At 38.4% G+C, this 11189-nt stretch overlaps 2 protein-coding genes across 2 annotated transcripts; both read left to right on the forward strand.

The window, feature by feature from the left end:
- The first annotated feature begins 1052 nt into the window (after positions 1–1052).
- On the forward strand, positions 1053–7548 carry tmem45a (transmembrane protein 45a). Its single transcript, XM_026998860.3, has 6 exons — positions 1053–2335; positions 4586–4796; positions 5105–5317; positions 5414–5598; positions 6234–6376; positions 6589–7548. The coding sequence occupies exons 2-6, from the start codon at positions 4601–4603 to the stop codon at positions 6683–6685; spliced, it is 834 nt and encodes a 277-aa protein (XP_026854661.2). The 5' UTR covers positions 1053–2335; positions 4586–4600; the 3' UTR covers positions 6686–7548.
- A 433-nt stretch (positions 7549–7981) lies between these two features.
- sft2d2a (SFT2 domain containing 2a) lies at positions 7982–11082 on the forward strand. Its single transcript, XM_026998887.3, has 8 exons — positions 7982–8444; positions 8672–8761; positions 9119–9204; positions 9328–9409; positions 9950–9985; positions 10181–10239; positions 10362–10391; positions 10575–11082. The coding sequence occupies exons 1-8, from the start codon at positions 8379–8381 to the stop codon at positions 10624–10626; spliced, it is 501 nt and encodes a 166-aa protein (XP_026854688.2). The 5' UTR covers positions 7982–8378; the 3' UTR covers positions 10627–11082.
- The last annotated feature ends 107 nt before the right edge of the window (positions 11083–11189 follow it).

Below are 11189 nucleotides of genomic sequence, written 5' to 3' on the forward strand. Positions count from 1 at the left end.
GCAGTACCTTGGAGGGCAGTCTGAAGTCTCTTAGGCGTCTGAGGTGGTAAAGATGCTGACGAGCCTTCTTTGCCAGGGAGTTGATATGGCGGGACCAGGACAGGTCCTGCGAGATGTGAACACCAAGATACTTGAAACTATCTACTCTCTCCACTGTGGTTCCACTGATCCTCACAGGTTGGTAGTGCCACTCCTGCTTCTTGCTGCAATCCACAATCAGCTCCTTTGTCTTGCTGACGTTTAGGAGGAGATTATTTTCCTGGCACCAGTTTTCCAGGTGTTTAATCTCCTCCAGGTAAGCCCTCTCATCGTTGTCCGAGATCAGGCCCATGACAACGGTGTTGTCAGCAAACTTGACAATGATGGTGGAGCTGGAAGTGGCTGTGCAGTCGTAGGTGTACAGTGAGTAGAGCAGGGGGCTTAGGACACAACCCTGTGGAGCTCCAGTGCTGAGGGTGAGGGTGGATGAGGCACAGTTGCCCACCTGTACTGATTGTGGTCTGTCTGTTAGGAAGTTGAAGATCCAGTCGCACAAGGATGTATGCAGTCCTAGATCCTCCAACTTAGTAGTGAGTAGGGAGGGGATGATAGTGTTAAATGCTGAACTGTAGTCGACAAACAGCATTTTAACATAATTACTCCTCCCTTTGTCCAGGTGGGTCAGTGTGGTGTGGAGCAGATGTGCAATTGCATCATCAGTGGAGCGGTTGTGGCGGTATCCAAACTGCAGTGGGTCCATGGAGGCTGGCAGTGAAGATGTGATGAAATCTCTGACTAGTTTTTCAAAGCATTTCATCACGACTGATGTGTCGCATTTCATTACGACTGATCTTATCTGTACATCTATTATGTGGTTTATATTGTTCACAATATTATGTGCACTGCTCTGCACAGTGGTTGCTTGAAATACAGCAGATATTTGCACATTTGAGTCATAAATGTATATGTCTGTATGTTGCTATCCAGAACGCGTCTCCTTATCATAATCTTCTGCCTAGTGACCAATTTTCATCCTCCTTATCCAGCTCACTGCTATCTTACCTATAATTTTCTCTCTTCATCTTTTCTTCTGAAGAGTGTTTTTTTCTAAAGTACAAAACCGTTCGCCTCTCTTACTTGTTTTATCGTTCATCTTTCTCCACTTGTACCCGCCCCCGCAAATCTATATACTATGAGATACAATCAGAAAGGTAGTGATTCTCTACCCCCCATATAACTACTGTAAATATTTCCAGAATTATGGTATGATTCTAAATATTCATACACTAAATTAATATGTTTCTGAAAGATTATGTTCCACCATAAAATCTGAGCAATCTGGTTACTGTGTATGTAGTACATGTGAGTTTAATTTTTAGTCAACGCTAGGTTACACATTTTTATTTCATCTTAATGCCACCCACTGTCAAATGGGGGAATAAAGGAGAGGGTCAGCGGCACAGTCAACAGTCTTTTCACTTTGTGTACATTCATTCAGTTAACAGTGGGAAGCCCAAACTTGCCCCAGAGCGGCCCGGTACGGGTATTATCACCGGGCACCGACACTCCTTTTGTCCTTGCAAAATATCTTGTGAGGAGCGTGACTTTGTGCACGTACCCAAAAACCACATTTCTAGTCCCGCCCTGTAATTACAAAAGAGCGATTTAAAAAAAAATCTTCTTGTTTTAAATAGAGAAACCGTTACCTCTGACTGCACCCATTAAATAAAATGTAAGTCAAATACGTTTAAGAGAACGAAATATACATACCCAGCCACTTGAAGACGGTTTTCAAGTGGGAAAGATTTTATTTTTTATTTTTTAACCCTCAAATCTGTGACTTTTAAACAGCACAACAAGACGCTGTACCGGAAAAGCACTTTTTGAACAGTTCCAACAGCTGGAGAGTATCATTAGTCCGAATAGCGGTTTCGGAGAAGGCGTCTCAAAAGTACTTAATCTTGTAACAGGCGGGTAAAAATGCACACGTGGAATTCATATAGGTGCTTGATTGAACGGCCGCTTAACCAATCAAAACGGAAAGAAATGACGGATTTACGGATTTAAACCAATCTTTGACTTATAGAGGCGGGGTTTTTTTTAGCATGCCATAAAAATCTTTCCCAAAAAGCTAACCTAGTTGGAAAAACAGTTGGCAATGTGACTAGGTGTGCAAAGTTAATCGATACGGAAGACTTTTATAGACTATGACAGCTAACCTCAGTTCTGTAAGATGCTTGAATACATGGAGGAGTTAAGCATCATTTAACAGTTTTAATTTGAGATGCGAGGAAGCGTCTAAATCTACTCTGACTTCACTTATTTAATAAATAATAGCGCCTCGTCAGGTAGTAAGGTAAGTAAAATAATACGGATTTTTTAAGGATTGAAAATCGTTCTGAATATGTTCTCGTATTTTTTGGCTGAAAACCTGTTGTTGGTTTCAAGTTTGGTTTATTTGTCACATGCATAGTCATACACAGTATAACTCGGTTGGGGTCTTTTGTTTGTTGCGGGGGGGTTCTTGTTTGTTTTTATTAGGAAATGCATGTTTCAATTGCTCGTACCAATGACGATTGTTAACCTCTCAAACTCTGACATGAAATTTCGTACTCTGTTTTGATTAGAAAATGTAACTTTTGTTTTGACTTAATGAAACTCTTCAGGACTTAAACAAAACATCTAAACATGACACGTCTACTTTATTTATGTTTTCCTAGCAAGTCAGGAAACGTGGTTTGATCATTCGGGCTAATTGCCCAATTTGATTGGGGGAGCTTTGGTATGATCTGCTAGAGGTAATACGTGAAAAGTAAACCTTTTTAAAGATATTTATTTGCGTCGGGACGTTTTAGGTCTATATAATGCCACGCTTTCACTATAACACAGAAAAATAACCCAGGCCATTTTGCAGGTTATGTTGGACAGATCACATCACTCTGATTTTTTTTATTTTTTTTAATATAACATGAAATGGAACTTGATAGCCTGTTAGTTTCCAGCACTGGGAACTTACATTTATTTAAATACCGGGTTGCGAACCGCTTTTGATGGCAACTATATTGATTGTGGAACCATTTCACTTCAATGACACATTCGGTTATAAATAAGCACAACAGTGCCAGCCAATCAGACGGCATATTCCCTCTTCGTTGAAGAGGCACTTGGGCCATCTCGTATCCATGGCGATGGCGACACATCCTGGCCGATGCTTGGTTTGGGAACCTACAGACCGCAATAAAAGAAGGGATTCTGCTGTTTCCCAGTTGTAAAAGCGTGCATTCAAGCCATCAAGCGCAGAGAACGCATTAAAAGAGAAAATCAAGTCTGAGAGGATATTTTTATTACATCATGCTGTGCAATAGTGAAGACCCTACTTTATCATTATATTTTAAAACGCAATGTGCATTTCCTTTAAGATACTGGAATCTACAAGGATTAATTATTGTTTATACTCAAACATGTATTGGGGAGAGTCATTACAAAATAATTCCTAAGCAATTTGGGTAATCAAAAATAAAGTGGTGACAAGATTTATTACAGTATTTGTTTTTAAATTTGAAAATATTTTAGAACGGGTACAATATGGATTATACCTTGCAGCTATAAAAGAAGGAGGACTTTTTATTTTGTAATATTTTGAGCTGAATTGAAATGAGTCCAATTGGAGAAGCTTGTTTTGACTGTATACAGTATTTGACTAAAGTACCACACAGTCTAGCAACCACAGTCTGAAGGGCCTGTGATATCTGTATATATTGACGGTTGATTGTCCAGGAGAACATCTATATAATGAATAGCAATATTTACACTTGTAGCCATACATACATAAAGGAGAAGGATAAGTCAGTGATGGTTTTAATCAAATGCAAAGTGGTCCTTCTATATAAAAATATTGTTCTTCCTTTAACTACCATTCACTGCTTTTAGAGTAGCAAAACTGCTTGAGAGCAGCTGTGAGAACTGAGAATGTACAGGAGTTTGGAAAAAGGTTCTTGCCTTTGTACACCAGCTTGTGTAGTTTTGCCACTGGAGGGTGCTGTAAAACAAATGAATGCTGAAAATGGATTATAGAGGGCCGTTTTAATTCAGTGTAATGCTTTTTAAGCATGGATACCAGCAACATTGTTGTACAGTTTCAGAAAAGGCAGTTCCTTTCTCATCTTACTTTTTTCTTTCATACTCTGAAGTCAAAAAGTGTGGAGTCGAGCCAATTCTCAGTGCATTTGTCACATTTATAGAACCTTTTACAATGCCACTTTATTAATTATTCAGAGTCTTGCAGGATAGTCTTGTCTCTCCATGTGTACATTTCTTTGTATCTTTTGAGGACATTTAAACATGGCATGCGTTCTCGCATCTTCAGGTCCCTGGTCTTTTCACCATTATCATAAACTCCTTTCCATATTCCCCTCACTCATACTTTTTGATTTTTCATTACTTAATATTTTCACCCACTGTCATGGCTGTTCATTGTGACTACAAACCAATTTTGCAATTTTCATAGAGTATGAGGAGCACAAGAAATATTGTATTCTGTTTACCAACCCAGAGAGAGACGGAACACAAAGGTTTAAGTTTCATCTCATATCTGTTGGCATTTTAGGCCCTTTGAGACCACATGGGGAATTTTAAAGGCCATGCTCTACCTGGCAGTTTCTTTCTGATCGCTGGCTTGTGGTGGGCAGTGAAGCACTCACTCTGGTACACCACCCGCAGGAACAGGAGTGTTGGTGCAGGGAGGCTTGCCACCCGAGCCCTGCAACATCGCCTTGAAATCATTGAGGGAGCTGTAATGCTCTCCTTCTCAGTTATTGGTAAGCTATACTCATACACTTGCATACATTTCAGATTACACAGATACGCACCTCATCTTGGTGTTCAGATAATGCTGGATTATAACGCATCACTCTTTAAATTTGGGATACCCTCGTCACATTTGTTTCAACACCTTGTGCCCAGACAAATTACGATGAGCCTTATGCAAATGCTTCTTTGTTTACTGCTCCCCTAAATTGCAGCTATTGTAATGTTTCATGGGTTCCAAGGTTCCATTAAATTCTGGCATCAAATCATGCCAAATGCACTATACATCAGTCATATACTATGTGACCCTTTCTTACAGGTATGCTAGCAGAGCAGTTTGCAGCAGGTGGACCGAAGTTCCACCTGTATAACTCCTCTACTGAGCACTGGGACAAACTGATGAACTGGCAGCACACAAGCATGTACTTGTTCTTTGCTCTGGCAGGGGCCATGTCCCTCATTGTCCACAGCACAGACGCAGCACCCCTGGCCTTAGATCGCCTGATGATGGGTCTTGCTTTTTTTAATGAAGGTTTGCATTTGACAGCTTAACACAATCTGCTTCATGACAAGATTCATTCCAACTGAAACCTAACATTAGCTGAACTAAACATTTGTGTCCTTGCAGGATTTTTATTTCTCTATCACCTCCATGGCAGAGACATGTTGGATGTCCATATCCACATGCTTCTGCTGTATGCAACCTTCGGGGGGGCCCTCACCTGCCTCCTGGAGATCTTCCACAGGGGAAATATCCTCCTGGAGCTCTTACGGGCCAGTCTCTGCCTGCTGCAGGGTAGCTGGTTTTGGCAGGTGTGTGTGCGTGAACATTGGTACTGGTGCAAGAAAATTGGGGCCCTTTTATCAACGTCTTCCCTGCGCTATTCTCATGAAATTTCTCTATATTGAAATGTCTAAAAGATATTAAGTGAGGGTGTTTCACAAAGTCCTCCTGAAGCAAGCCACATCCCAAAACTCCATACTACTGAAGATTCAAAGAGTGGAGGAAGATGCAGTATTATACAAATGTAGCTTGGTAGAAAAATGTATGCACGTTGACGACAATATGCATCACATAAAACGTTAAATAGATTTCTTTTTTTAGGTAATGCAATCATGCATACTTATTAAGGCAGAAGATGTCACTTAAGCATATCACCATGTTGCAGAGTTAAGGGTTATATTTGGCAATCATACTTTTTACAAAGCAAAATGTTAAGATAGATGACTGTACTTAAGTTTTCAGTTTCTTGTTATGACTGTTAGAAGTGCAGGCTGAAAGCTGTCATTACTTTGATACCATTTCACTATCTCAGAAGAGAGGAATGAAACTTGGTGTCAATTTCCATGAGGGGCAAGAAAAGAGCTTATGATGGGACATGTGTAATGCCTTTGTAATCAGTTTGTGTTGATAACACTGATTTCCTGCCATCTGTCCTTTTATGCAGATTGCCTTTGTGCTGTACCCACCCAGTGAGGTAAAGTGGGATTTGTCAGACCACAACAACATGATGTTCATTACCATGTGTTACAGCTGGCACCTGGCCTTTGCCCTGCTCGCAGTGGCCATTGCACATGCCACTGTACTTTGGTGAGCACCCTTTTATTATTGCCTATAGTTCAGCTTGGCATCTGTCACCATATGCATCAGTAAAAAAAAAAAAAATCACATAATAAACTGCAATACAAATGTATTTTATTTTGAACATACTGTCCTCATGTAAGTCTCATGAAGGCATATTATGCACAGAGTTATTCACTTGGGTCAGATTGCATACATGTTTCTCTCTGTGCCCCCTCCAGTGTGGTACGTTCTAAGCTCCGGAGAATGCTGCCTATGGAGATGGGTCTTCTGAAACCACAGGAAAAAGAAGGAGATTCTGAAGATGACATTTTATGAGTGTTTGTCACCCCTATGCAGTCATCTGCAAATTATACAAGACATTGACAGACCTAAGTGCCTAGGCCTGTCTTGCCATACTGAACCCCAAGTAGGGGTTCATCTCCAACTATTTCTGACACAATGCTGTATCCAAATATGGTGTATTTTGTTTTAAATACTGTCCTACTTTATATGTTGTATGGCCTCTTTCCTCCTTTTCTAGCAATCGCAGAAGGACATCTCTCTGGTGCAATCATATTTTTCTTAGACAACACAGGAAATTTTATATATTGAGGTGGTGGGTTTTGTTTTTTTTTTAGTTAAAGAAGCCATATAAATGAGCTATGGATCACTTTGGTGTCCTTTATTTGAAATTTATACTGAACATATTCTTTATTTCATGTCATCACATGTGACTAATGTATTGTGGTAAGGACACATTATAAATATCTTTGACGGAAGGTAGGCCTCTGACATTCCAGGGAAGAGCTCCTTAAATATTTAATGTAAATGATGGCCTTGGCTAACATTTTACTTGTTTATATTTTGCATATCCAGGGCTGCTGTAGTAATTGTAATATTGCAAAAAACATTGCTCATTTATTTCATTAGGAAAGTGCAAGGTTCACGGGCAAGATGTATGCTGGCAGTTGTATGGTTAAGTTTTGTTGCTTTATGCCAGTAGTCTAAGCAGAAACTGTGCAATCTGGACAGAACCTTTTGTGTTGGTGGTTGTTGTTGTTGTTGTTGTTGTTGTTGTTGTTTATTATTATTATTATTATTTTGTATTAATATAAACATATTTAAGTGTAATGAACACTTAAGTGGTTTTGAAATTATTCTTGTTTTAATTGTAATGTTTTGCAGAATGATGGCATGTGTATTATTATTTTTAATCCTGTATGGGTTTTTATTAGTTTTAATTACATTTTGGAGATGTAGTGTAAGAGTGAATTCTTTATTAGCAAAAATAATTAACTACACTATGTTCAAGCAAATAGCATGTCACTCTATGAAGTGAATGATTTAACTGCGACACAGTCTGAAGTATGCAGAAATGGTAGAGTTTCAAGACACATGATCTGAGCAGTTCTGATTGTGGTGTGCTGGGGCCAGATGTTGATTTCAGAATCCTAAAGATAAATACCCTCCTGTTTCTCACACATGTTCCACTCTTTAGATAGGGGCAAAAACCATAAGTGGATTCCATGGACATCACTGAGGTTTAATTTTACTCCAGTGCCACCAATGTGCATTTCTTGCATCACAATTAAATGGAGCAACACTAAGGTGTAGTGAAACAGGTGCTTTCTGCCATTAATGTGTAGATGAAAAATCTTCAGCTATGGACAGCTGCCTGAAATCACTTAGAATGTTTCCAGTACCTTGTCCAATACATGCCAACATCTTGGGCTGTTATGCAGGCAAACTTCCCACGTTTAAGGCACAGATATAGGCCTATTCTATTACTGTGTCCATTGCTAAATAAATGCGTTGTCGAAAACGTTTTGCCCAAATGAACTGGTCTTGGGCATGTTGGACATTAGCCCTGTGACAGAGTAATAGCAGAAAGGCAATTTGGAAAAGAAAACGACACTTGCCGCTCTGTGGCGCCACATGGATACTTTGTCGTGTTTTCAGGTTTAGCCGATATATCTGTGGACTGGTGAGAATTTACAATCATAAAGTGAAGTAGGTGTCGCATTTGATAATGGATAAATTAAGGGCATTTCTAAATGGTCGCGATGAAAATACTGATAATCGCAACATACTTCAGGTAATGTGATCCTTTTCTCTTTAAAAGTTCGTGGAATTGTAATCTTTTATATATCCATACATTTGCGAGGGTTAATGGAGCAAATTACGCCATATTTTCAATTATTTTTATGGATTTAGACGACATTGTTAATAGTGTGACGTTCTAATAAAATTTCTTTATGAAGGACCATATAACTCTGAAGAATTATTCAAGCATGATGTGGATCTGTCACCCCTCACTTGTAGGCAGCGAATGAAGCTTCCACGTTGGGATGGGGCACACGTGTGAAAGGATTCGTTGCTTGTATGGTCATAGGATTGGTTTGCTCCGTTCTGGTTGGTATACTTTGAAATCAGTTTGAGTATTTATTTGTTTTAAAAGGTGAAATAAAAGCGTATTTTGAATAGTACTTTGCTCCTTAAAACGTCCTGGCAGACTTTAGTTCGAAAGAACCAGAGCTGTGTCACCGGTCTGACAAGCTATGAGGAATGTAACTAAAAGAAGGAATGCACTCTTAATGCATACTGTAGGCAAACACGTGCATTTAAGTCTGACATAATCTGATAGTCAGGCATAAAAAAGAAGAGAATTTATGTTACTTGTTTTGCATCTGTTCTTAGTCCGTACATGGGTTGTTGTTTTTGTGTGTGTGTGTGTGTGTGTGTGTGTGTGTGTGTGTGTGCGCGCACTAGGGAGTGTGTTGTCTGTTCATTCCCAAGATAGGCCTGATTCTCTTCATTGTGTTTTACACATTTGGGAATATTTGCTGTTTATTCAGGTGAGGGTCGACCTAATGTAGATTCATAGGTTCATTGACCCCAATAAAGTTACTAATAATAGAAATACGTTGATTGGCCAAAAACGTACAAAAGTGATTGTTGGAATGTGATCACACCTACAGCACTATGTTTCTGATGGGACCAATGAAACAGCTGAAGAGGATGTGTGATAAAACTAGAGCCTTTGCAACAACTGTCATGATAGTAAGTGGATTGTACTATCATTTCAACCTGTATTACTGCCAACAAAGAATGTTCCAGGAATGTCACAAATGCTTATGCATTCTTCTGTATTCTAATTCATAATAAAACATGCTGACAATTGCACCAAGAATGAATTTTGATACAAAAATTTCACCATGCTGTCTAATCTTTTGACCAGATTAATTTAATGTTAATATAGTAGCCTGCATTGGTATGTTGATCTCCCATGAACGAAGAGTTAGTACAGAGTTAGTCAACTGGTGTAAGTTTTAGTAAAAATGTGTTGTTTTCTTTGATGACCAAATACATTTGTTCTTTCAGGGGATTGGCCCAAAAGTACATCAGTGCAATACATAAAAATATTTCACATAGCACGACCTTCACAAAGGTTACAGATTTTAAAAGCAAACTCAGAAGTTTAATCTGTGTGTTTAGTCTATGTGGCTTATACAGTTTTATTTGTACATTAAAAAATGCAAGGTGGAGGTAGTTATTTAAAAAGGGTCATTTTTAAATTAGGTTTGATCTTTTCCACCATAGACATGCCTGGTGCTTACACTATGTGCATCTTTTTGGGTAAGTTAATTAAGCCAAAGCTTATATCACTGTGGACTAAGCCTAACTTTAAACTTAAAATGTAATGTAATGTAATGTAATGTAAATGTAAGTGGCCTATTTTTTAATATTTATTTTGGTAATGAGGATAGCCTAACTTATACCTGGAATTCCTAACAAGCTTAAATATACTTTTTAAAATAATTTCTTTCACAGTGGAAGATATTTGCACTGAGTTTGCTGTTCGTTATTTTGCAAGCCCTCGCATTTACTTGGTAAGGGCTTTAAAAACTTGGCTGGTAACATTCAATATGTTATATTTAATGGATACTATAACTGAAACTATTATATTTATAGACTATTTAATATGTGATGAATGTTGTTTTCATGTTCACAGGTATGGACTGTCATACATCCCATTTGCAAGGTGTGTTAAATTCTGAATCACTATCATACTCATGACAATGGAGAAGTAACATTAGGCTGAAAATATTGATATTCAAGTGGACTTGATGGTCTGAAATGCTGATTATTGGGTATAGTGCTTGTAGTGTGTAAAATCAACCCTCCCCCCCCAACATTCTAATTATTGTGTCTCTGCCTTCACTAGGGATGCCATACTGAAGTTTTTTTCCATGGCATGCACCATGTGCATGAAGTGAAGACCCTTTTACAGTTTACTTTCCCTCAAGTTTCCTCTGCACAAGATTTTGTTTGGTGTTGGATCCAATGTTTTACAGCTTACTGACTGTACAGTTTTTAATATAAGATAAGCTCTTTGCTTATGAACTGAGAGTAGTGTTGTAAAGAACAGCTAAAAGTGTCATTGTTATAAACTTGTTTTATTTTTACCATTTTGTAGGTGTCTTGAAACTAAAAATCACTTTAGGGAAATGAATTGTGTTTGTATTTTGGACCTCCTTTGTTCTAGCCTATATTGTGCTAAACTGGACCCATGAAGGGGTACGTAAATAGACCACTGCGGGGTTTTTGTACATTGTATTTGTACTTGTATTTTGCACTACATTTGTTGTTCTGGTTCAGGTAGATTTTTAAATGCAGAACATTCTTAGTATGATGCAGAGAAGATTAAGTCATGAAGTAGAATTATGGTCTTAATGTATTTATTGTGCTAATATATCTGACAGAGTTAAATAAATTACACTGTAAGATAAATTACGCTTTGTAGTTCTACGATTTAATGCATCTTTTATTTTGAAATACA

The sequence above is a fragment of the Electrophorus electricus genome, chromosome 7 (genome assembly GCF_041902795.1).
Source record: "Electrophorus electricus isolate QZ-2024a chromosome 7, ASM4190279v1, whole genome shotgun sequence".
NCBI lineage: Eukaryota > Metazoa > Chordata > Actinopteri > Gymnotiformes > Gymnotidae > Electrophorus > Electrophorus electricus.

Coding starts and splice junctions, on each gene's coding strand:
- tmem45a (XM_026998860.3), top strand. CDS start 4,601: ATGGGGAATTTTAAAGGCCATGCTCTACCTGGCAGTTTCTTTCTGATC. Junction 4,797..5,104: donor GCTCTCCTTCTCAGTTATTG/GTAAGCTATACT, acceptor CCTTTCTTACAG/GTATGCTAGCAGAGCAGTTT. Junction 5,599..6,233: donor AGGGTAGCTGGTTTTGGCAG/GTGTGTGTGCGT, acceptor CCTTTTATGCAG/ATTGCCTTTGTGCTGTACCC.
- sft2d2a (XM_026998887.3), top strand. CDS start 8,379: ATGGATAAATTAAGGGCATTTCTAAATGGTCGCGATGAAAATACTGAT. Junction 9,410..9,949: donor TTGCAACAACTGTCATGATA/GTAAGTGGATTG, acceptor TTTCCACCATAG/ACATGCCTGGTGCTTACACT. Junction 10,392..10,574: donor TCATACATCCCATTTGCAAG/GTGTGTTAAATT, acceptor TGCCTTCACTAG/GGATGCCATACTGAAGTTTT.